At 58.4% G+C, this 26142-nt stretch overlaps 1 protein-coding gene across 2 annotated transcripts in view; it reads left to right on the top strand.

Moving 5' to 3' along the window:
- Positions 1-22138, top strand: part of LOC116957124 (glypican-6-like) — a 96505-nt gene extending 74367 nt beyond the window's left edge. Inside the window, exons 4-10 of one of the 2 annotated variants that reach the window (XR_012930484.1) lie at positions 6945-7110; positions 8385-8515; positions 14023-14166; positions 17644-17783; positions 18532-18728; positions 18867-19838; positions 19887-22138. Coding sequence is in view for 1 of the 2 variants with exons in the window: in XM_076055201.1 (XP_075911316.1) it covers positions 6945-7110; positions 8385-8515; positions 14023-14166; positions 17644-17783; positions 18532-18728; positions 18867-19084 (996 nt within the window). In the remaining variant the exon portion in view is untranslated. Of the gene's footprint in view, positions 1-6944; positions 7111-8384; positions 8516-14022; positions 14167-17643; positions 17784-18531; positions 18729-18866 lie in introns of both variants that reach the window. The other variant, XM_076055201.1, reaches the window with a different exon arrangement.
- The last annotated feature ends 4004 nt before the right edge of the window (positions 22139-26142 follow it).

Here is a 26142-nt window from a genome sequence, read left to right as displayed (position 1 = left end):
TGAGGGTGGTGAGGGTGGTGAGGGTGAGGGTGGTGAGTGTGACGGTGAGGGTGAGGGCGGTGAGGGTGGTGGTGAGGGTGAGGGTGGTGGTGAGGGTGAGGGCGGTGAGTGTGACGGTGGTGGTGGTGAGGGTGAGGGTGGTGGTGAGGGCGGTGAGTGTGACGGTGAGGGTGGTGAGGGTGAGAGCGGTGGTGAGTGTGAGGGTGAGTGTGACGGTGGTGGTGAGGGTGTGGCGATGGTGGTGAGGGTGAGGGCGGTGAGTGTGACGGTGAGGGTGGTGAGTTGGACGGTGAGGGTGGTGAGGGTGGTGGTGAGGGTGGTGAGGGTCGTGGTGAGTGTGACGGTGAGGGTGGTGAGGGTGAGGGTGGTGAGTGTGACGATGGTGGTGAGGGTGGTGAGTGTGACGATGGTGGTGAGGGTGGTGAGTGTGACGATGGGGTGAGGGTGGTGAGTGTGACGATGGGGTGAGGGTGGTGAGTGTGACGATGGTGGTGAGGGTGGTGAGTGTGACGATGGGGTGAGTGTGGTGAGTGTGACGATGGGGTGAGGGTGGTGAGTGTGACGATGGGGTGAGTGTGGTGAGTGTGACGATGGGGTGAGGGTGGTGAGTGTGACGATGGTGGTGATGGTGGTGAGTGTGACGATGGGGTGAGTGTGGTGAGTGTGACGATGGGGTGAGGGTGGTGAGTGTGACGATGGGGTGAGGGTGGTGAGTGTGACGATGGTGGTGAGGATGGTGAGTGTGACGATGGGGTGAGGGTGAGGGTGTGGTGAGTGTGACGATGGGGTGAGGGTGGTGAGTGTGACTATGGGGTGAGGGTGGTGAGTGTGACGATGGTGGTGAGGATGGTGAGTGTGACGATGGGGTGAGGGTGGTGAGTGTCACAATGGTGGTGAGGGTGGTCAGTGTGACGATGGGGTGAGTGTGGTGAGTGTGACGATGGGGTGAGGGTGGTGAGTGTGACGCTGGGGTGAGGGTGGTGAGTGTGACGATGGTGGTGAGGGTGGTGAGTGTGACGATGGTGGTGAGGGTGAGGGTGGTGAGTGTGACGATGGTGGTGAGGGTGGTGAGTGTGACGATGGGGTGAGTGTGACGATGGTGGTGAGGGTGGTGAGTGTGACGATGGTGGTGACGGTGGTGAGTGTGACGCTGGGGTGAGTGTGACTATGGTGGTGAGGGTGGTGAGTGTGACGATGGTGGTGAGGGTGGTGAGTGTGACGATGGGGTGAGGGTGGTGAGTGTGACGATGGTGGTGAGGGTGGTGAGTGTGACGATGGGGTGGGGGTGAGGGTGGTGAGTGTGACGATGGGGTGAGGGTGGTGAGGGTGAGGGTGGTGAGGGTGAGGGTGGTGAGGGTGAGGGTGGTGAGGGTGAGGGTGGTGAGTGTGACGGTGAGGGTGAGGGCGGTGAGTGTGACGGTGAGGGTGGTGAGGGTGAGGGTGGTGGTGAGGGTGGTGAGTGTGACGATGGGGTGAGGGTGGTGAGTGTGACGATGGTGGTGAGGGTGAGAGGGTGACGATGGTGGTGAGGGTGAGGGTGGTGAGTGTGACGATGGTGGTGAGTGACGATGGTGGTGAGGATGGTGAGTGTGACGATGGGGTGAGGGTGAGGTGAGGGTGGTGAGTGTGACGATTGGGTGAGGGTGAGGGTGGAGAGTGTGACGATGGTGGTGATTGTGACGATGGGGTGAGTGTGTCGATGGGGTGAGTGTGAGAGGGTGACAATGGTGGTGAGGGTGGTGAGTGTGACGATGGTGGTGAGGTTGAGGGTGGTGAGTGTGACGATGGTGGTGAGGGTGTGACGATGGGGTGAGTGTGACGATGGGGTGAGGGTGAGGGTGGTGAGTGTGACGATGGGGTGAGGGTGGTGAGTGTGACGATGGGGTGAGGGTGGTGAGTGTGACGATGGGGTGAGAGGGTAGTGAGTGTGACGATGGGGTGAGGGTGAGAGGGTGACGATGGTGGTGAGGGTGGTGAGTGTGACGATGGTGGTGAGTGTGACGATGGTGGTGAGGGTGGTGAGTGTGACGATGGGGTGAGGGTGGTGAGTGTGACGATGGTGGTGAGGGTGGTGAGTGTGACGATGGTGGTGACGGTGGTGAGTGTGACGCTGGGGTGAGGGTGGTGAGTGTGACGATGGTGGTGAGGGTGGTGAGTGTGACGATGGGGTGAGGGTGGTGAGTGTGACGATGGTGGTGAGGGTGAGAGGGTGACGATGGTGGTGAGGGTGGTGAGTGTGACGATGGTGGTGATGGTGGTGAGTGTGACGATGGTGGTGAGGATGGTGAGTGTGACGATTGGGTGAGGGTGAGGGTGTGATGATGGGGTGAGGGTGGTGAGTGTGACGATGGTGGTGAGGGTGAGAGGGTGACGATGGTGGTGAGGGTGGTGAGTGTGACGATTGGGTGAGGGTGAGGGTGGAGAGTGTGACGATGGTGGTGAGGGTGGTGAGTGTGACGATGGGGTGAGGGTGGTGAGTGTGGCAATGGTGGTGAGGGTGGTGAGTGTGACGATGGTGGTGAGGTTGAGGGTGGTGAGTGTGACGATGGTGGTGAGGGTGTGACGATGGGGTGAGGGTGGTGAGTGTGATGATGGGGTGAGGGTGGTGAGTGTGACGATGGTGGTGAGGGTGGTGAGTGTGACGATGGTGGTGAGGGTGGTGAGTGTGACGATGGGGTGAGGGTGGTGAGTGTGACGATGGTGGTGAGGGTGGTGAGTGTGACGATGGTGGTGAGGGTGGTGAGTGTGACGATGGTGGTGAGGGTGGTGAGTGTGACGATGGGGTGAGGGTGAGAGGGTGACGATGGGGTGAGTGTGGTGAGTGTGACGATGGGGTGAGTGTGGTGAGTGTGACGATGGTGGTGAGGGTGGTGAGTGTGACGAAGGGTGAGGGTGGTGAGTGTGACGATGGGGTGAGTGTGGTGAGTGTGATGGGGTGAGGGTGGTGAGTGTGACGATGGGGTGAGGGTGGTGAGTGTGATGGGGTGAGGGTGGTGAGTGTGACGATGGTGGTGAGGGTGGTGAGTGTGACGATGGTGGTGAGGGTGGGGAGTGTGACGATGGGGTGAGGGTGAGGGTGTGGTGAGTGTGACGATGGTGGTGAGGGTGGTGAGTGTGACGATGGGGTGAGTGTAACGATGGGGTGAGGGTGGTGAGTGTGACGATGGTGGTGAGGGTGAGGGTGTGGTGAGTGTGACGATGGTGGTGAGGGTGGTGAGTGTGACGATGGTGGTGAGGGTGAGGGTGAGGGTGTGGTGAGTGTGATGATGGTGGTGAGGGTGGTGAGTGTGACGATGGGGTGAGTGTAACGATGGGGTGAGGGTGGTGAGTGTGACGATGGTGGTGAGGGTGAGGGTGGTGAGTGTGACGATGGTGGTGAGGGTGGTGAGTGTGACGATGGTGGTGAGGGTGAGGATGGTGAGTGTGACGATGGGTTGAGGGTGGTGAGTGTGACGATTGTGGTGAGGGTGTGGTGAGTGTGACGATGGTGGTGAGGGTGGTGAGTGTGACGATGGGGTGAGGGTGGTGAGTGTCACAATGGTGGTGAGGGTGGTGAGTGTGACGATGGGGTGAGTGTGGTGAGTGTGACGATGGTGGTGAGGGTGGTGAGTGTGATGGGGTGAGGGTGGTGAGTGTGACGATGGTGGTGAGGGTGGGGAGTGTGATGGGGTGAGGGTGGTGAGTGTGACGATGGTGGTGAGGGTGGTGAGTGTGACGATGGGGTGAGTGTAACGATGGGGTGAGGGTGGTGAGTGTGACGATGGTGGTGAGGGTGGTGAGTGTGACGATGGTGGTGAGGGTGAGGGTGTGGTGAGTGTGACGATGGTGGTGAGGGTGGTGAGTGTGACGATGGGGTGAGGGTGAGGGTGTGGTGAGTGTGACGATGGTGGTGAGGGTGGTGAGTGTGACGATTGTGGTGAGGGTGAGGGTGTGGTGAGTGTGACGATGGTGGTGAGGGTGGTGAGTGTGACGATGGTGGTGAGGGTGGTGAGTGTGACGATGGGGTGAGGGTGGTGAGTGTGACGATGGGGTGAGGGTGGTGAGTGTGACGATGGTGGTGAGGGTGGTGAGTGTGACGATGGGGTGAGTGTGGTGAGTGTGACGATGGGGTGAGGGTGGTGAGTGTGACGATGGTGGTGAGGGTGGTGAGTGTGACGATGGGGTGAGGGTGGTGAGTGTGACGATGGGGTGAGGGTGGTGAGTGTGACGATGGTGGTGAGGGTGGTGAGTGTGATGAACGGGTAAGAGGGTGGTGAGTGTGACGATGGTGGTGAGGGTGGTGAGTGTGACGATGGTGGTGAGGGTGGTGAGTGTGACGATGGTGGTGAGGGTGGTGAGTGTGACGATGGGGTGAGGTAGCTAACATCTCCTAGCCACCGTGATGATGATGAGACACGCAGACTCCAAATACACAGCAGCAGCACGTGTCAGGGGTCGGGATTGAACCCACAACCTCCTGCGTACCAAGCGAGGTAGTCAACATCTCCTGGACACCGTGATGATGATGATGAGAGACGCGCAAACTCCAAATACACAGCAGCAGCAGGCATCGTCAGGGGTCGGGGTAGAACCCACGACCTCCTGCGTACCAGGCGAAGTAGCTAACATCTCCTAGCCATCGTGTTGCCCCTTAAATGAAGTGGACGGGGTTCAGATGGCATCATCAATTCACGCTAAGACCGAGGCGGAGAAATGGCGACAGGCAGAGGCCCAGGGCTCGAACCCAGGCCTAGAGCTGTGAGGTTCCCTGGTGTCAGGGGGTGAGAAGTGAGCCCAGGCTAAAAGGGGAGCGAGGTCACGGTCTGACGTTTGACAGTCGGGGAAAGCGAGCCTCTGGAATATTAACCCTGGGAGCTCTCGTGATTGTGAGTGGAATTGTGTGAGTGTGAGTGGATGTGTGAGTGAGTGTGATTGTGAGTGAGTGGATGAGTGAGTGTGAGTGGATGTGTGAGTGAGTGTGATTGTGAGTGGATGTGTGAGTGAGTGTGATTGTGAGTGGATGTGTGAGTGAGTGTGATTGTGAGTGAGTGGATGAGTGAGTGTGAGTGGATGTGTGAGTGTGATTGTGAGTGGATGTGTGAGTGAGTGTGATTGTGAGTGAGTGGATGAGTGAGTGTGAGTGGATGTGTGAGTGAGTGTGATTGTGAGTGGATGTGTGAGTGAGTGTGATTGTGAGTGGATGTGTGAGTGAGTGTGATTGTGAGTGAGTGGATGAGTGAGTGTGAGTGGATGTGTGAGTGAGTGTGATTGTGAGTGGATGTGTGAGTGAGTGTGATTGTGAGTGGATGTGTGAGTGAGTGTGATTGTGAGTGAGTGGATGAGTGAGTGTGAGTGGATGTCTGAGTGAGTGTGATTGTGAGTGGATGTGTGAGTGAGTGTGATTGTGAGTGGATGTGTGAGTGAGTGTGATTGTGAGTGGATGTGTGAGTGAGTGTGATTGTGAGTGAGTGGATGAGTGAGTGGATGTGTGGTTGAGTGTGAGTGTGATTGTGAGTGTGATTGAGTGTGATTGAGTGTGAGTGTGATTGTGAGTGTGATTGCGTGTGAGTGGATAAGTGATTGTGAGTGGATGTGTGATTGAGTGTGATTGTGATTGAGTGTGATTGTGAGTGTGATTGTGATTGAGTGTGATTGTGAGTGGATGTGTGATTGAGTGGATGTGTGATTGTGAGTGGATGTGTGATTGAGTGTGTATGATTGTGAGTGGCTGTGTGATTGAATGTGAGTGTGATTGTGAGTGGATGTGTGATTGAGTGTGATTGTGAGTGGATGTGTGATTGAGTGTGAGTGTGATTGTGAGTGGATGTGTGATTGAGTGTGAGTGTGATTGTGAGTGGATGTGTGATTGAGTGTGAGTGTGATTGTGAGTGGATGTGTGATTGAGTGTGAGTGTGATTGTGAGTGGATGTGTGATTGAGTGTGAGTGTGATTGTGAGTGGATGTGTGATTGAGTGTGAGTGTGATTGTGAGTGGATGTGTGATTGAGTGTGAGTGTGATTGTGAGTGGATGTGTGATTGAGTGTGAGTGTGATTGTGAGTGGATGTGTGATTGAGTGTGAGTGGATGTGTGATTGAGTGTGATTGTGATTGAGTGTGATTGTGAGTGTGATTGAGTGTGAGTGGATAAGTGATTGTGAGTGGATGTGTGATTGAGTGTGATTGTGAGTCGATGTGTGATTGAGTGTGAGTGTGATTGTGAGTCGATGTGTGATTGAGTGCGAGTGTGATTGTGAGTGTGAGTGGATGTGTGAGTGTGATTGTGAGTGGATGTGTGTCTGAGTGTGAGTGGATGTGTGGTTGAGTGTGAGTGTGATTGTGAGTGGATGTGTGATTGAGTGTGATTGTGAGTGGATGTGTGATTGAGTGTGAGTGTGATTGTGAGTGGATGTGTGAGTGAGTGTGAGTGGACGGGTGAGCGTGTGAGTGGACGGGTGAGAGTGTGAGTGGACGGGTGAGAGTGTGAGTGGACGAGTGAGTGTGTGAGTGGACGGGTGAGTGTGTGTGTGTGAGTGGACGGGTGAGTGGACGGGTGAGCGTGTGAGTGGACGGGTGAGCGTGTGTGAGTGGACGGGTGAGTGTGTGTGAGTGGACGGGTGAGCGTGTGAGTGGACGTGTGAGTGTGAGTGAGTGTGTGAGTGGACGGGTGAGTGTTAGTGAGTGGACGGGTGAGTGTGAGGGTGGACGTGTGACTGTGTGAGTGGACGTGTGAGTGTGAGTGAGTGTTAGTGAGTGGACGTGTGAGTGGACGTGTGAGTGTGTGAGTGTACGGGTGAGTGTGTGAGTGTGTGAGTGGACGGGTGAGTGCGTGTGAGTGCGTGTGAGTGCGTGTGAGTGCGTGTGAGTGAGCATGTCCTCCCCCTGTTCTGGAGATTGCGAGCGAGTGATGTCGTTGTTGTCGTTGTCGTTGACGTCGTTGTTGACGTCGTGCTCGCTGTTGTTGACAGCTGCCGGTGACGGGCGAGTGTGCGGTGGCCATGACCCGCATGCTGCACTGCCCACTGTGCCGAGGGGTCGTGTCGGCACGCCCCTGTGCCGGCTTCTGCCTCAACGTGGTCAAGGGCTGCCTGGCCAACCAGGCCGACCTCAACGCGGAGTGGAACAACTTCCTGGGTGGGTGCGGTGGGTCGGGAATGGGTAGAGGGTGGGTGGTGGGTGGTGGGTAGGATGGGTAGAGTTTGGGTGGTGGGTAGGGTGGGTCGGGTTTGGGTAGAGGGTGGGGTGGGATGGGTTGAGGGTGGGGTGGGATGGGTTGAGGGTGGGTGGTGGGTCGGGGTGGGTAAAGGGTAGGGTGGGGTGGGTGGGTAGGGTGGGGTGGGTAGAGGGTAGGGTGGGGTGGGTAGAGGGTAGGGTGGGGTGGGTAGAGGGTAGGGTGGGGTGGGTAGAGGGTAGGGTGGGGTGGGTAGAGGGTAGGGTGGGGTGGGTAGAGGGTAGGGTGGGGTGGGTAGAGGGTAGGGTGGGGTGGGTAGAGGGTAGGGTGGGGTGGGTAGAGGGTAGGGTGGGGTGGGTAGAGGGTAGGGTGGGGTGGGTAGAGGGTAGGGTGGGGTGGGTGGGTGGGGTGGGTGGGTAGGGTGGGTGGGTAGGGTGGGTAGGGTGGGTGGGTAGGGTGGGTAGGGTGGGGTGGGTGGGTAGGGTGGGGTGGGGTGGGTAGAGGGTAGGGTGGGGTTGGTAGGTAGGGTGGGGTGGGTGGGTAGGGTGGGGTGGGTGGGTAGGGTGGGGTGGGGTGGGTAGGGTGGGTAGGGTGGGGTGGGTGGGGTGGGTGGGGTGGGTGGGGTGGGTGGGTAGGGTGGGGTGGGTGGGTGGGTAGGGTGGGGTGGGTGGGTAGGGTGGGGTGGGTAGGGTGGGGTGGGGTGGGTAGGGTGGGGTGGGGTGGGTGGGTAGGGTGGGGTGGGTGGGTAGGGTGGGGTGGGTGGGGTGGGTGGGTAGGGTGGGGTGGGTGGGTAGGGTGGGGTGGGGTGGGTAGGGTGGGGTGGGGTGGGTAGGGTGGGGTGGGGTGGGTGGGTAGGGTGGGGTGGGTGGGGTGGGTGGGTAGGGTGGGGTGGGGTGGGTAGGGTGGGGTGGGGTGGGTAGGGTGGGGTGGGGTGGGTGGGTAGGGTGGGGTGGGTGGGGTGGGTGGGGTGGGTGGGTAGGGTGGGGTGGGGTGGGTAGGGTGGGGTGGGTGGGTAGGGTGGGTAGGGTAGGGTGGGGTGGGTGGGTAGGGTGGGGTGGGTGGGTAGGGTGGGGTGGGGTGGGTGGGTAGGGTGGGGTGGGGTGGGTGGGGTGGGTGGGACACTCCATGCATCACTTGGTTCTCACCGTCTCAGCCCTCGCCATTCTCTCTTTCAACCTCGCCCTCACTCGCTCACCCTCCCTCACCCTTCATCACCCTTCATCACCCTCCGTCACAGACGCGATGCTGATGGTGGCGGAGCGCCTCGAAGGGCCCTTCAACATCGAGGCGGTGCTGGACCTCATGGACGTCAAGATCTCCGACGCCATCATGAACATGCAGGAGAACAGCGTCGCCATCTCCGAGCAGGTGACCCACGGGGACCAGCGGGGGTGGGGGGCTCTGTGTGTGTGTGCTGTGTGTGTGTGCTGTGTGTGCTGTGTGTGTGTGTGCTGTGTGTGTGCTGTGTGTGTGTGCTGTGTGTGCTGTGTGTGTGTGTGCTGTGTGTGTGTGCTCTGTGTGTGTGTGTGCGCTGTGTGTGTGTGCGCTGTGTGTGTGTGCGCTCTGTGTGTGCTCTGTGTGTGTGCTGTGTGTGTGTGTGTGCTGTGTGTGTGTGCTGTGTGTGTGTGTGTGCTCTGTGTGTGTGTGCGCTGTGTGTGCTCTGTGTGTGTGCTGTGTGTGTGTGTGCTGTGTGTGTGTGTGCACTGTGTGTGCTCTGTGTGTGTGTGTGCTCTGTGTGTGTGTGTGCTGTGTGTGTGTGTGGTCTGTGTGTGTGTGTGTGCTGTGTGTGTGCTGTGTGTGTGTGTGTGCTCTGTGTGTGTGTGCTGTGTGTGTGCTGTGTGTGTGTGTGCTCTGTGTGTGTCTGCGCTCTGTGTGTGTGTGCTCTGTGTGTCTGTGTGTGTGCTGTATGTGCTGTGTGTGTGCGCTGTGTGTGTGTGTGCTGTATGTGCTCTGTGTGTGTGCGCTGTGTGTGTGTGTGCTCTGTGTGTGTGTGCTGTGTGTGTGTGCGCTGTGTGTGTGTGTGTGCTCTGTGTGTGTGCTGTGTGTGTGCTCTGTGTGTGTGTGTGTGCGCTCTGTGTGTGCTCTGTGTGTGTGCTGTGTGTGTGTGTGCTCTGTGTGTGTGCTCTCTGTGTGTGTGTGTGCTGTGTGTGTGCTCTGTGTGTGTGCTCTGTGTGTGTGCTGTGTGTGTGCTCTGTGTGTGTGTGTGTGCTCTGTGTGTGTGTGTGTGCTCTCTGTGTGTGTGCTCTGTGTGTGTGCTGTGTGTGTGTGTGCTGTGTGTGTGTGCTCTGTGTGTGTGTGCTCTGTGTGTGTGTGCTGTGTGTGTGTGTGCTCTGTGTGTGTGTGCTGTGTGTGTGTGTGCTCTGTGTGTGTGTGTGTGCGCGCTGTGTGTGTGCTCTGTGTGTGTGTGTGCTCTGTGTGTGTGTGTGTGCGTGCTGTGTGTGTGCTCTGTGTGTGTGTGTGCTGTGTGTGTGTGTGTATGTGTGTGTGCTCTGTGTGTGTGTGTGTTCTGTGTGTGTGTGTGCTCTGTGTGTGTGTGCTCTGTGTGTGTGTGCTCTGTGTGTGTGCGCTCTGTGTGTGTGTGTGCTCTGTGTGTGTGTGTGCTCTGTGTCTGTGTGTGCTGTGTGTGTGTGTGCTCGCGATGCCAGACGGGCAACTCTGTCGTGGACAGTGCTGTGGGCGGAGGGCCAATTCCGATTGGCTCCTCCCCTCATGGCGTCTGTGACCAACACAGGGGCTAAACGGGAGCTCTGGACGGGTGCAAGGGGCTGGTAACCCCTCCACCTTCAAAAATTTACCACTAAACCACGTCTAAAATATCTAACTAATAAGCTTGTGCCGGAGGCCCCGGGGAGACAGGCGTCTATGACGTCTCCTGGCCAAACCCCAATTGGCGGAGCCAGGAGATTGAATCTCTACCCTCGGGGCTCCGCCAGAAACAACGAAAAGCCACTTCTTGTGGCCACGTGGAATGTTCGAATGCTCACTGCGGAGGAGAGGCTGCCACTCCTCTGTTGGGAGCTGGACCGGTACTGCCTGGATCTCTGTGGCATTCAGGAGGTCCGGTGGACCGGTTCTGGCTCCTGCCACCATGAGGGGTGGACAGTCCTCTCCTCGGGGCAGCAGACTGCCAAACAACAGGGTGTGGCGCTTCTTTTGAACAAAAGAATGAAGGGGGCGTGGGAGCATGGCGGTGAGGTGTGGGAAGCTGTAAGCCCCAGGTTACTTTGGGCTCGCCTTCCCATCAATCGGAGGTGAGGAGTGGTAGTCGTGTTTACTTATGCCCCCACCGAAGACGAACATCCGTGGAAGGATGCAGGCAAAGCCGATGAGTCAGATGCCTTCTATGACCTCCTGTCACAGGTGTTGGCTAAAGTGGCCCCTCTGGATAGAGTCATCTTGTTGGGTGACTTCAATGCCCGAGTTGGTCAGGATGCTGGCACCTGGTCTGGAGTGATTGGAGGGCATGGGCCAGATCAGCTCAATAACAACGGTAGGAAGCTGCTAGATTTTTGTGCAGCCCATGGGCTTGTAATTATCAACACGCTATTCCGGCATCGGCGCATCCACACAACATCATGGATGCATGCCGGGTCCAAGCAAAAACATCTGCTGGACTACATAGTGACGGACCAGCGGATGCGAGCCCATGTCCTTGACACCAGGACCTACCGTGGAGCTGATCTCCCCTCTGACGATCGACTTGTCATCTGTAAGATGTGCCTGCCATTCTTCCGCTCCGGTGGTGGGTGTACACCCAGGACCCCATTCCAACCTAAAGTGGCCTGGTCTCAGTTATGTGATGAAAGTTGCAAGCGAGAATTTCATCATCGCCTGCGGCTGGGGTTGGCATCGTCCCCCACTCCTCCTGATGTCGAGGGTAAATGGGCGAGGTTTAGGAATGTTACTCATGCAGCTGCATTGGCTGCTTTGGGTACGTGGCCCAGACCTCCCCAGAGACCCTGGCTGACAGAGGTGTTCAGGATGGTTGAGAAAAAGCGACAGGCCCACTGTCATCGGCTACAGAATCCCACGTCAGAGAATGGAGGCGGCTTACCGCAGCCTTCACTCGGAGGTTCGGAGAGCCGTCAAGATGGGTGGTGGTCGCGGGTTGCTGAGGAGATGGAGTCTGCCTCAGTGGCCCGCGATCACAAATTTTTATTTAACTCCATCAAAAAGTAACCTGCAGCGCCACACCTATTACCATCAGGGGAAAAAACGGTGATCCAATCTCCGACCCCCAGGAACAGGTTTGCAGATTTGCTGAGCATTTCTGAGGTCCTGGGGGAGGGAAAATCCCTCAGCCAGGAAAACATCATGACACAAAGTGGGGATGACCCTGCTGAGGCTGCGGTGCCTCAAATATTGGAAGAAGTCACCCCCTGTGAGTGGCTTGCTGAAGTGCCATCTGTTGGGGAAGTACTAAAGGCGATCCGGAGTCTGAGACCAGCAAAGGCAGCGGGCAGAGATGATCTCCCAAGCGAAATGCTGAGGGAGGGTGGCGTTTGTGCACAGACTGCCCTATATGACATCATAACAACAGTCTGCACCACTGTACGGGTTCCGCAGGATTGGAAGGATGCCCTGGTGGTCCCCCTCTTTAAGAAGGAGGACCGCACAGACTGTAACAACTACAGGGGCATCTCACTCCTCAGTGTGCCGGGAAAGGTCCTGGCAAGGATTATTCAACATCGCCTTGCCAGGCACGCTGAGAAGAGGCTTGTGGAGCCCCAATGCGGTTTTAAGCTAGGGCGGTCCTGCACAGATGTTATATTTTCTGTCCGTCTGCTACAGCAGAGGTGTAGGGAATTCCAGCAAGACCTACATCTCTGCTTTATTGACCTGGTCAAGGCCTATGATACCATCAGTAGGCCTGGGCTCTGGGTTGTTCTTCGTGCTTTTGGAGTACCTGACCCTCTGCTCACGATTATTAAGGACCTTCATGATGATGAGCGGGCCCGGGTAAAACTACGTGGCCGGGAGTCAGAGCCATTCCCTGTACACCTTGGGGTGCGACAGGGATGTCCTCTGGCTCCCACATTATTTAACATCTATTTTGACCACATACTTCGTGAAGCCTTCAATAGCTGTACCGGGGGAATCTCCATATGGTACAGATATAATGGGAGGCTGATTGATGCCCGGGTGTGGTCAAGGGATGGCTCCCTACTGCTCAACCACGTTATGTATGCTGATGATTTGGTAATAGCTGCTCATTCAGAGGAGGAGTTGGAGACGCTGCTGCTGAGACTGGAGCGTGCCACTAAGAGGTGGGGCCATACCATCAGCCCCACCAAAATTAAGCACCTATCTGGGTATTTTGTACCATCGGACACTCCACCCCCACAACTCCCAATCGGTGATGGGGCAGTTGTGGAGAGAGTGGAGAGTTTCCCATACCTGGGCAGTGTGCTTATGACCGGCTCCAGTTTAACAGCAGAGGTCTCACTCCGAATCAGTCGAGCGGCAATATCTTTTCATTGGTTGCGTAACGCTGTGTGGAAGCTACCTGGTCTGTCGCTCCGCACTAAGCTTCAGGTCTTCTCGGCCACGGTCATTCCCTCCCTTCTCTACGCTTGCGAAACGTGGACCCCCCTAATGGAACATCTTCGCCGGTTAGAAACATTTAGGCTGGCCTGCCTACGATCCATCCTGGGTTTAACCAGACTGGATTGCGTGAGGAGCTCACAAATCCTTGAAAGATCTGGGCAAGGTCCCATCGGTGAGCTCCTACGGCGGGGAAGGCTGCGATAGCTGGGTCATGTAGCCCGCATGCCCAGCCACCGCATGCCGAAGCAGCTTTTGTTCGGCCGGATTGAGGGGGCTAAGCAGGCGCGGCACGGGCTAGAGAAGAGATGGAGTGATGTGGTACAGGAGGACGTGGAGCTGAGTGGACTTGCCGATGACCGGTACCAGCGGTGTCAAGATCGGCCTCTGTGGAGGAGGCTCGTGAAGGACGCTACTGGGCAGTTGGAGGTAGTCGCCCTCCAACAACAACGGAGGGCGGAGGAGCGACGCTCACAACAACGAGCGGAGCGCCGGGTGGCTAAAGCACAGCAGGTTGGCACAGTAGGGGGCACAGGTGGTGCATCAGCCAGTCATCTCAGTCAGTCGACCCGTGGCACCTGCTGGGTCTGCCCCGTGACCTCCTGCCAGCGGGCGTTCGACACTTCACGTGGCCTCAGGGTGCACATAGCCTAGCACAAGCGTCGTGGTGACGTCACCGCCACTTAGTGGCGAATGGCGGTTGTTGTTGTTGCTGTGTGTATGCTATGCTGTGTGTGATGTGTGTGTATGTATGATGTGTGTGAGTGTCTGCTATGCGTGTGTATGCTATGCGTGTGTATTCTATGCTGTGTGTATGCTATACATGTGATGCTATGCTATACGTGTGTGTGTATACTATGCTGTGTGTATTCTGTAGTTGTGTATATGCTGTAGGTGTGTATGCTATACGTGTGTGTATGTCATGCTGTGTGTGTATGCTGTAGGTGTTTGCATGCTATACGTGTGTGTATACCATGCTGTGTGTATACCATGCTGTGTGTGTATACCATGCCGTGCGTGTATATACCAAGCTGTGTGTGTGTACCATGCTGTGTGTATACCAAGCTGTGTGTGTGTATGCTATGTGTGTATACCATGCTGTGTGTGTATACCAAGCTGTGTGTGTGTATGCTGTGTGTGTACCATGCTGTGTGTGTGCTATGTGTATACCATGCTGTGTGTATGCTATGTGTATACCATGCTGTGTGTGTATATGCTGTGTGTGTGTGTGTATACCATGCTGTGTGTATACCATGCTGTGTGTGTGCTATGTGTGTACCATGCTATGTGTGTACCATGCTGTGTGTGTGTATGCTGTGTGTATGCTGTAGGTGTTTGCGGGCTGTGGGCGACTCCGTTCGTCGCCCCCCGGGCGCTCCCAGCGCTCCGCCCTCGACGCTCTCAACCAGCACTTCCGCTCCGTGCAGCCTGAGGAGCGACCCACCACGGCCGCAGGGACGAGCCTGGACCGCCTGGTGAGTCGCTCACCCACCCGCTCACCCAGTCACCCGCTCGCTCACCCAGTCACCCACCCGCTCACCCAGTCACCCACCCACTCACCCAGTCACCCACCCGCTCACCCAGTCACGCACCCGCTCACCCAGTCACCCACTCGCTCACCCAGTCACCCACCCGCTCACCCAGTCACCCACCCGCTCACCCAGTCACCCACTCGCTCACCCAGTCACCCACCCACTCACCCAGTCACCCACCCGCTCACCCAGTCACCCACCCGCTCACCCAGTCACCCGCTCGCTCACCCACCCGCTCGCTCACTCACCCACCCACCCACCCGCTCACCCACCCACCCACCCACCCGCTCACCCAGTCACCCACCCGCTCACCAACCCGCTCACCCGCTCGCTCACCCACCCACCCGCTCACCCAGTCACCCGCTCACCCAGTCACCCGCTCGCTCACCCACCCGCTCACCCAGTCACCCACCCGCTCACCCACCCACCCACCCACCCGCTCACCCAGTCACCCACCCGCTCACCAACCCGCTCACCCACCCGCTCACCCAGTCACCCACCCGCTCACCCAGTCACCCACCCGCTCACCAACCCGCTCACCCGCTCGCTCACCCAGTCACCCGCTCGCTCACCCGCTCACCCAGTCACCCACCCGCTCACCAACCCGCTCACCCGCTCGCTCACCCAGTCACCCGCTCGCTCACCCGCTCACCCAGTCACCCACCCGCTCACCAACCCGCTCGCTCACCCACCCACCCGCTCACCCACCCGCTCACCCAGTCACCCACCCGCTCACCAACCCGCTCACCCGCTCGCTCACCCACCCACCCGCTCACCCACCCGCTCACCCAGTCACCCACCCGCTCACCCAGTCACCCACCCGCTCACCAACCCGCTCACCCGCTCGCTCACCCACCCACCCGCTCACCCACCCGCTCACCCAGTCACCCACCCGCTCACCCAGTCACCCACCCGCTCACCAACCCGCTCACCCGCTCGCTCACCCACCCACCCGCTCACCCACCCGCTCACCCAGTCACCTGCTCGCTCACCCACCCACCCGCTCACCCACCCGCTCACCCAGTCACCCACCCGCTCACCAACCCGCTCACCCGCTCGCTCACCCGCTCACCCAGTCACCCACCCGCTCACCCAGTCACCCACCCGCTCACCAACCCGCTCACCCGCTCGCTCACCCACCCACCCGCTCGCTCACCCGCTCACCCAGTCACCCGCTCGCTCACCCACCCGCTCACCCAGTCACCCGCTCGCTCACCCACCTGCTCGCCCACCCACCTGCTCGCCCACCCGCTCTTCCACCCGCTCGCCCACCCGCTCACCCAGTCACCCGCTCGCTCACCCACCCGCTCACCAACCCGCTCACCCAGTCACCCGCTCACTCACCCACCCGCTCACCCACCCGCTCACCCAGTCACCCGCTCGCTCACCCACCCGCTCGCCCAGTCACCCGCTCACTCACCCACCTACTCGCCCAGTCACCCGCTCGCTCACCCACCCGCTCACCAACCCGCTCACCCGCTCGCTCACCCACCCGCTCACCCACCTGCTCACCCAGTCACCTGCTCGCTCACCCGCTCACCCACCCGCTCACCCAGTCACCCGCTCAATCACCCACCCGCTCACCCACCCGCTCACCCACCCGCTCACCCAGTCGCCCACCCGCTCACCCAGTCACCCGCTCGCTCACCCGCTCACCCACCCGCTCACCCAGTCACCCGCTCGCTCACCCACCTGCTCGCCCACCCGCTCACCCAGTCACCCGCTCGCTCACCCACCCGCTCACCAACCCGCTCACCCAGTCACCCGCTCACTCACCCACCCGCTCACCCAGTCACCCGCTCGCTCACCCACCCGCTCACCCAACCGCTCACTCACCCGCTCACCCAGTCACCCGCTCGCTCAACCACCCGCTCACCCACACGCTCACTCACCCACTCACCCAGTCACCCGCTCACTCACCCACCCGCTCACCCAGTCACCCGCTCACCCACCCGCTCACCCACCCGCTCACCCAGTCACCTGCTCGCTCACCCACCCGCTCACCCAACCGCTCACTCACCCGCTCACCCAGTCACCCGCTCGCTCACCCACCCGCTCACCCACACGCTCACTCACCCACTCACCCAGTCACCCGCTCGCTCACCACCTCACTCATGGGGTGACTCACGGGGTGACTCGTTCATCCGCCCGCTCAACCATCCGCTCAACCATCCACTCACAGGGTGACTCGCTCACCCGCCCACTCACCCGCTCACTCACGGGGTGACTCGCTCACCCGCTCGCTCACCCACACACTCACGGGGTGACTCGCCCACTCACCCGCTCACTCACGGGGTGACTCGCTCACCCGCTCGCTCACCCACACACTCAAGGGGTGACTCGCTCACCCGCTCGCTCACCCACACACTCACGGGGTGAATCGCTCACCCGCTCACTCACGGGGTGACTCGCTCACCCGCCCGCTCACCCGCTCACTCACGGGGTGACTCGCTCACCCGCTCGCTCACCCACACACTCACGGGGTGACTCGCTCACTCACGGGGTGACTCGCTCACCCGCTCGCTCACCCACACACTCACGTGGTGAATCGCTCACCCGCTCACTCACGGGGTGACTCGCTCACCCGCCCGCTCACCCGCTCACTCACGGGGTGACTCGCTCACCCGCTCGCTCACCCGCTCACTCACGGGGTGACTCGCTCACCCGCTCACTCACGGGGTGACTCGCTCACCCGCCCACTCACGGGGTGACTTGCTCACCCGCTCGCTCACCCACACACTCACGTGGTGAATCGCTCACCCGCTCACTCACGGGGTGACTCGCTCACCCGCTCGCTCACCCGCTCACTCACGGGGTGACTCGCTCACCCGCTCGCTCACCCGTTCACTCACGGAGTGACTCGCTCACCCGCTCGCTCACCCGCTCACTCACAGGGTGACTCGCTCACCCGCTCGCTCACGGGGTGACTCGCTCACCCGCCTGCTCACCCGCTCACTCACGGGGTGACTCGCTCACCTGCTCGCTCACCCGCTCACTCACGGGGTGACTCGCGCACCCGCTCACTCACGGGGTGACTCGCTCACCCGCCCGCTCACCCGCTCACTCACGGGGTGACTCGCACACCCGCTCACTCACGGGGTGACTCGCTCACCCGCCCGCTCACCCGCTCACTCACGGGGTGACTCGCTCACCCGCCCACTCACGGGGTGACTCGCTCACCCGCTCGCTCACCCGCTCACTCACCCACTCACGGGGTGACTCGCTCACCCACTCGCTCACCTACACACTCACGGGGTGACTCGCTCACCCACTCGCTCACCCGCTCGCTCACGGGGTGACTCGCTCACCCGCCCGCTCGCCCGCTCACTCAAGGTCTGACGGCCGTGGCGGGTGCAGGAGGTTCGGCGGATATGAGGACGACCGGCGGATAATAGGAGCCTCCGCTGCTTTTTACCGCAGGTGACGGACGTGAAGGCGAAGCTGAAGGCGGCTCGCTCCTTCTGGCTCACGCTGCCCTACTCGGTGTGCAACAGCGACAAGGTCGCTGCGGCTCCCATGGGCTCTGATGACGGATGCTGGAACGGGCAGAGCATGGGGAGGTGAGACGGGGCGGGGGGTAGGAGATGTTGACTACCTCGCCTGGTACGCAGGAGGAGTCGTGGGTTCGATCCCGTACCCTGACAACGCCTGTTGTGTTTGGCGAGGTGTTGACTACCTCGCCTGGTACGCAGGAGGAGTCGTGGGTTCGATCCCGTACCCTGACAACGCCTGTTGTGTTTGGTGAGATGTTGACTACCTCGCCTGGCACGCAGGAGGTCGTGGGTTCGATCCCATACCCTGACAACGCCTGTTGTGTTTGGTGAGGTGTTGACTACCTCGCCAGGCACGCAGGAGGTCGTGGGTTCGATCCCGTACCCTGACAACGCCTGTTGTGTTTGGCGAGATGTTGACTACCTCGCCAGGTACGCAGGAGGTCGTGGGTTCGATCCCGTACCCTGACAACGCCTGCTGTATTTGGCGAGATGTTGACTACCTCGCCAGGTACGCAGGAGGTTGTGGGTTCGATCCCATACCCTGACAATGCCTGTTGTGTTTGGCGAGATGTTGACCACCTCGCCAGGCACGCAGGAGGGTCGTGGGTTCGATCCCCCGACCCCTGCTGTATTTGTCTTCAGTTTGTCGCCCTTCCATCGCGCGTCCGATGGGTGGCGGTTTGCCTCCGTCAGCGTCGTCACCGTCACCGTAAACCTCGACGCTGACCCTCTCATCCTTGGCGTGGGGACCACCACCCACCCACCACCACCCACCCACACCACCCACCCACCACCCCACCCACCCACCCACCAGGTACGCGCACGAGCTGGTGGGCGACGGGTTGGCCCGCCAGCGCGACAACCCCGAGGTGGCGGTGGACGTGACGCGCCCGGACCCCGTGGTGCGCCAGCAGATCATGGCGCTGCGCCTGGCCACCAGGCGCCTGCGTCAGGCCCACGCCGGCAACGACGTCCAGCTGCCCGGCTACGACGATGAGGGCGGCGACGACGGTGAGAGGCTTGACCCCCCCGTGACCCCGTTGACCCCCCCATGACCCCGTTGACCCCCCCCATGACCCCGTTGACCCCCCCATGACCCCGTTGACCGCCCCGCCTCTCCCCGCCCCGCCCCGCCCTCTCCAAACACAGAGGGGGACGGCAGCGGCTCCGGGAGCGGAGACTCGGAGGACCCCACGGCCGCCGCCGCCGCCGCCGCCGCCACTCGGCAACCCGACCGCGGCCGCGCCCGCGGCGGCGGCGACGCCGGCGCCGTGGGCGGCGCCGGCGTCGCGACGGCCGCGGCGTCGCTCGCCGCCGCCGCCGTGGTCGCCGCCGTGGTCGCCGCCGCGGTCGCCGGGGAGTTCTAGCGGTGAGAGGCGCCGGCGGAGAGACGGAGGAGGAGGAGGAGGAGGCCGAGCCGCCGTCTTCGGCGTCACCGGCGTCACCGGCGTCGCCGAAACGCCGTCCCTCTGCCGCCGCGGCCGACCGGGCCCTAGCCTGCCCGCCGCGGTGTCGGCGGACGGCGGCGTGTGGGGCGGGCGGTCCGATTGGCTGCGGGCGAGCGAGCGACCGGTTGCTCGAGTGAGTGAGTGATTGGTCAGTAGACTGAGTGAGTGAGCGAGTGAGTGAGTGAGTGATTGGTCAGTAGACTGAGTGAGTGAGCGGGTGAGCGAGTGAGTGATTGGTCAGTCGAGTGAGTGAGTGATTGGTCAGTCGAGTGAGTGAGCGAGTGAGTGAGTGAGTGATTGGCCAGTTGAGTGAGTGAGTGAGCGGGTGAGTGAGTGATTGGTCAGTCGAGTGAGTGAGTGATTGGTCAGTCGAGTGAGTGAGTGATTGGTCAGTCGAGTGAGTGAGCGAGTGAGCGAGTGAGTGAGTGATTGGTCAGTCGAGTGAGTGATTGATTGGTCAGTCGAGTGAGTGAGTGATTGGTCAGTCGAGTGAGTGAGCGAGTGAGTGAGTGATTGGTCAGTCGAGTGAGTGAGTGATTGGTCAGTCGAGTGAGTGAGTGATTGGTCAGTCGAGTGAGTGAGCGGGTGAGCGAGTGAGTGAGTGATTGGTCAGTCGAGTGAGTGATTGATTGGTCAGTCGAGTGAGTGAGTGATTGGTCAGTCGAGTGAGTGAGTGATTGGTCAGTCGAGTGAGTGAGCGAGTGAGTGAGTGATTGGTCAGTCGAGTGAGTGAGTGATTGGTCAGTCGAGTGAGTGAGTGACCGGTCTAAATGGATTTACGAGCGATTGACCGAGTGAGTGAGCGAGCGATTGACCGATCGATCGAGTGAATGAGCGAGCAAGCGATTGATCGATCGAGTGAGTGAGTGAGCGAGCGAGTGAGTGAGTGAGCGAGCGATCGATCATACGATCGAGTCGATCGCTCGATCGATCGAGCGATCGCTTTATCGGGCGGGCGGGCGGGCGAGCGAGCGAACAAGCAGGCAGGCGGGGATCGGTGGACGTTGCTGCGTTTTATTTTATTTTACTTTTTTATTTTTACTCCCGGTACCGCGCGGCGAGCCATTTCTCAGTCGGCGGGCAGACTCGGCGTGAAGTGAAACCTCCCGGAGTGAAGTGAACCCACTCCCTGTCCCCCCAACCCCCCTCCACAACCCGGGCAGGGATGGACGTCTCTTATTGTACGTTGAACTTCTTTCGCACCGTACGTAGCCGACCTTGGCGGCCGCGCGTTTCCTGGCGGGGTTTTGCGACTCCACCCCCCACACCCCACCCTCACCCTACCGGATTGGTAGTTTTTAGCGAACCGAGGGAGCTGAATTCACATGGGAAGGTTTTATAAAGTAAAACGAGATGTGAAAAAAAAAGGTTACGTTTTATTCCACGCAGGTGTAAGGCGGCGGGCCCCCCACGCTGAGCGGCGGCTCGTCGTCGTTAATCATCGTTATCGTCGTCATCATCGTCGTTAATCATCATCATCGTTATCGTCGTCATCATCGTTGTCATCATCGTCATCGTCGTTATCGTCGTCGTCGTCATCATCGTCGTTAATCATCATCTTTGTCATCGTTGTTATCATCGTCGTCGTCATCATTGTCGTCGTTATCGTCGTTATCATCGTCGTTATCATCATCGTCGTCGTTATCGTCGTCATCATCGTCGTCGTTATGATCGTTATCATCGTTATCGTCATCATCGTCGTCGTCATCGTCATCATCGTCATCATCGTCGTCATCGTCGTCATCATCATCGTCTGGTGGGAATTTACAGCAGCAGCCAAAGAACTCTCAAACGCGTGGTGACGTCGATTCTGAATGTGGAGGCGGTGGAGGAGGGGGGAAACCGGGGAGAGAGAGAGAGAGACACAAACGCCAAATAAACAGCAGCAGGCATGGGTGAGGGTCCGGGATCGAACCCACGACCTCCTGTGTACCAAGCGAGGTCGTTAACACCTCCTGGCCACCGTGATGATAATGAGAGAGAGACAGAGAGATACACAAACTCCAAATACACAGCAAACGTCAGGGTCAGAGCCAGGATCGAACCCACGATCTGCTGTATACCAGGCGAGGTAGTCAACATCTCCTAGCCACCGTGATGATGATGATGATGAGAGAGAGACACGCAGACTCCAAATATACAGCAGGCGTCAGAGCCGGGATCGAACCCACGATCTGCTATATACCAGGCGAGGTAGTCAACATCTCCTAGCCACCGTGATGATGATGATGATGAGAGAGACACGCAGACTCCAAATATACAGCAGGCGTCAGAGCCGGGATCGAACCCACGATCTGCTATATACCAGGCGAGGTAGTCAACATCTCCTAGCCACCGTGATGATGATGATGAGAGACGCGCAAACTCCAAATATACAGCAGGCGTCAGAGCCGGGATCGAACCCACGACCTCCTGCGTACCAGGCGATGCTGCTGCTCACAGATTGGCTGAATGTTTTGGCCAATCGTAACGTCCTTCCTCCCCCTCCTCCACCACCTCCACCTGTTCATCCTCTACCACCTCCTCCTCCCGCTCCTCCTCCACCTCCTCCCCCCACTGTTTGCCGTCGTCATCGCAGTAGAGGGGTGACGTTGGCTGCTGCTGCTGCTGCTGCTGCGGTCTAGCCTAGGGGCACCCCCAGCGGCAGCTGTCTCTCTGTGACACACAGTGCCATTGTCAACGAAGGAAACTAAAATTTTTTAAAAACTTCACCACCAACATACACACGCCACAACACGCACATGCACGCGCCACACCACGCACATACACGCGCCACAACACCCACATACACGCCCCACACCACGCACATACACGCGCCACACCACGCACATACACGCGCCACACCACGCAACATACACGCGCCACACCACGCACACCACCCACCCTGGAAACTCGTCGGGAACGGTGAAAATCGGGTACCGGCGGTCGCCGATCGGTTTACGGTTACCGTTTTATTTTCCCTCGCGCGCGTTACTCTCAAACGAACTTTGTTGACAAAATAGTGTTTGTTTGTTTTTTTAAAGTTAAAACTGAGAACACGGTACGGAGCACAAAAGAGTCACGGTTAGGGCGTGCGCGCTCTCTCTCCAAAAACTTTAACCGACGGCTTGCTAATAATAACAGCAGGGGTTTTTCCCCTGTTTTTTTTTCTTGCAACAAAACTGAAACCTTTCTACGAGGATTCGCGTTTTACTGCACTCGCCCACAATACCCGCGGTCAAAATGCAAACGAAAAACAACACGCGCACACACACGCACACACACGCTGTGATAATATATGTGGCATTGCCCTCGAAACTGATTGGTGCACACCAACGGTGGCGGCTTTCTTTCGAGCCTCGACCCCCCCCCCCAAAAAAACAAGAAAGCCGGTCCCTTGCTTGTGGACCAATCGGGTGCGAGGGCAGTGCATCATATATCATCGCAGCGCGTGTGTTGTTTTTCGTTCGCATTTTAATCCGCAGCTATCGTGGTCAAGGCGGTAAACGCGAATCCTCGTAAAGAGGTTTCAGTTTTTGTTGCCGGAGAGAAAAAAAACCCCCCTACTGTTATCACATTTTGGTACTGGCAAAAGGGAGGCCTAACGATGAAGCCGACTTGCTTTTAACGTTTTCTTTATTTTTGATTTAAAGCTTTCGTGACTGCAGTAATTCATATTCTTAGTTTTTTCGGTAAAGTCACGTTGAAGAGAAACAACAAAATAATAAAATATATAAAACAATAAAAAAATTCTCACGACGTTTCGACCATAACTCAAACGGTCATCTTCAGGTGTGTTGGTTTGCATAAATTTATTTTTAAACGGTGCATTTTTTTTTTAAACGGTGCATTTATTTTTTTATAAATAAATAAATGCGCCATTTAAAAATAAATTTATGCAAACCAACACACCTGAAGATGACCGTTTGAGTTATGGTCGAAACGTCGTGAGAATTATTTTTATTGTTTTATATATATTTTATTATTTTGTTGTTTCTCTTCAACGTGACTTTACCGAAAAAACTAAGATTATGTTTTCTTTATAGTCGCGGTCTTGTTTACGTGACGAAGCCTTGCCCCAAATCGGCGGTGTGGCCCCGCGCGGCTGTTGCGGGTGGCGGGTTTTTAACGACGCCGACGTTCGTGTATTTGCGCCATCCAACCGCCAACAGAACAAGCCCCCCTCCGTCCGGGGTCTTTGCCTGGGTTTGTTACGACGAAAATATTTTTGTTTAAGTGTAATACGAAATCTATTTTTGTAACGGTCACACCGCGCACACGGTACAACATGGTTATTATTACCACGCCGCCCTGTGCCACCACCGCCACCACCACCACCACGACCACCACCACGACGACGACACACACACCCACCCCCCCGACAACAACAACAACCACCACTACCACACACACCCGGGCGGCCTTGGCCCTCGGCTCTCCGCTTGTGTGATCACCGCCGGCGTCGCGACTGATCGCACGTTAGCCCCCAGAGCGAGGCGTCGAAGCGTCGCTCGCTCCGAAGCGTCGAGGAGTCGACGCGTCGAGGAGTCGAAGCGTCGGACCGTCGAAGCGTCGAGGAGTCGACGCGTCGAGGAGTCGGAGCGTGGAAGCGTCGAAGCGTCGAGGAGTCGGAGCGTCGGAGAGTCGAGGAGTCGGAGAGTCGAGGAGTCGGAGCGTCGGACCATCGACGCGTCGAGGAGTCGGAGCGTCGAGGAGTCGGAGCGTGGAAGCGTCGAGGAGTCGGAGTGTCGAGGAGTTGGAGAGTCGAAGCGTCGAGGAGTTGGAGAGTCGAAGCGTCGAGGAGTCGAAGTGTCGAGGAGTTGGAGAGTCGAAGCGTCGAGGAGTTGGAGAGTCGAAGCGTCGAGGAGTCGAAGTGTCGAGGAGTTGGAGAGTCGAAGCGTCGAAGCGTCGAGGAGTCGAAGCGTCGAAGTGTCGACGAGTCGAGGAGTCGAAGCGTCGGAGCATCGAGGAGTCGAGGAGTCGAAATGTCGAGGAGTTGGAGAGTCGAGGAGTTGGAGAGTCGAAGCGTCGAGGAGTCGAAGCGTCGGAGCGTCGAGGAGTCGAAGCGTCGAGGAGTCGAAGCGTCGAGGAGTCGAAGCGTCGAGGAGTCGGAGCGTCGAGGAGTCGAAGCGTCGAGGAGTCGAAGCGTCGAGGAGTCGGAGCGTCGAGGAGTCGAGGAGTCGGAGCGTCGAAGTGTCGAGGAGTCGAAGCGTCGAGGAGTCGAAGCGTCGAGGAGTCGAGGCGTCGAGGAGTCGAAGTGTCGAGGAGTCGGAGCGTCGTGGAGTCGGAGAGTCGAAGCGTCGAGGAGTCGAAGCGTCGAGGAGTCGAAGCGTCGAGGAGTCGAGGATTCGAAGCGTCGAGGAGTCGAAGCGTCGAGGAGTCGGAGCGTCGAGGAGTCGGAGAGTCGAGGAGTCGGAGCGTCGAGGAGTCGGAGAGTCAAATCCGGCGCAAATAATTCTGTTGCTGCGAAATCGAAACTGTACACAAACACACACACAGAGACATCTGTCTAGGGGGGGGGGGTACTGTATGAAACTGTACACAAACACAGAGACATCTGTCTAGGGGGGGGGGGGGGGGGTACTGTACGGTTACTGTCCGGTACTACGTGCGTCGGTCCGGTACGAACGTCATCGTAATCGTCATCATCACCACCACCATCGTCATCGTCGTCAGCATCGTCGGTTACCCAGACTAATCAGTGATCACGTTGTTTCGGCGCGATTCTGAAACCCCAAAGGGATCTCAGAATCTCTGTTATTTGGGCTCTGGAGGAAGGAATCTGATGAGCTGTGAAGCTCTTTAATGTTGTGTTTTTTTTTTAAACCACGTACGGTGTCCAGTGGGATCTCTGATCTCTTAACCTTGGCGGCCGTCATCCCGTTGCTGCTGCTGCTGTTGTTGTCGAACACAGCCGCGTATCGAAATTCGGTGCTAATTTACAGAGGGTTGGGGTAGGTGGGAGTGGTGGAGGGGGGTGGAAGTGGATGGGGGAGTGTGTGGGGGGGTGGTGGAAGTGGAGGGGGGAAGTAGTGGGGGGGAGTGGTGTGAGTGTGGGGGGGGGGGTGGAAGTGGGGGGTAAGTAGGCGGCAGGGTGGGTGGAAGTGGAGGGGGTGAGGTGAGTCAACGTGAAGCCCCGTGGCTGGTTGTTGTTAACTAGCGACTACGCCTGCCTGCCTGCCTATTTAGGCCTCATTAAACCGTCAATGCCACTCCCAACGATGGGCCAGTTTTACCGCTCTATGCAGAAGCAGCGATCTTATTACAAAAACCCTCTTCGTCGTCAGTCAGTCAGTCGTTCTTGCGGCTTGTTATTATACACACACACACAAATGAAGGAATTCATGTTAGGAACGTGAGTGAGAAAAAAAAACCCGCCTTAAACTCTTTGATAAAAAGTAGTAATGATGATAATGACGATTTTAAAGTGTCAGAACGACGCGCCGTGTTTACGTTAGCGGAGGTGCCTTGCTCTGCGTGTCCAATCCGACGGTCTTTGTTGGCGGTTAAGGTGAAGGGCACGAGTGACGTCATCGCGATCAGATGATGTCATCGCGATGGCCGCTGCCTTCACGGGGTGGGGGTTAAGGTGAAGTGCACGAGTGACATTGTGATCAGATGATGTCATCGTGATGGCCGCTGCCTTCACGGGGTGGGGGTTAAGGTGAAGTGCACGAGTGACATTGTGATTAGATGATGTCATCGCGATGGCCGCTGCCTTCGCAGGGTGGGGGCGGGGATAAGGTGAAGTGCACGAGTGACGTCATCACGATCAGATGTCATCGCGATAGCCGCTGCCTTCGCACAGGGGGTGCGGTTAAGATGAAGTGCGCGAGTGATGTCATCGCGATCAGATGATGTCATCGCGATGGCCGCTGCCTTCACGGGGTGGGGGTTAAGGTGAAGTGCACGAGTGACGTCATCGCGATCAGATGATGTCATTGCGATGGCCGCTGCCTTCACGGGGGGGGGGGGTGGGTTAAGGTGAAGTGCACGAG

The sequence above is a fragment of the Petromyzon marinus genome, chromosome 70, assembly GCF_048934315.1.
Source record: "Petromyzon marinus isolate PM22_M1 ecotype Great Lakes invasive population chromosome 70, UKy_Petmar_22M1.pri1.0, whole genome shotgun sequence".
NCBI classification, from domain to species: Eukaryota; Metazoa; Chordata; class Hyperoartia; order Petromyzontiformes; family Petromyzontidae; genus Petromyzon; species Petromyzon marinus.
Note: the sequence above shows the minus strand (reverse complement) of the source record. Positions and strands in the feature narration are given on the sequence as shown.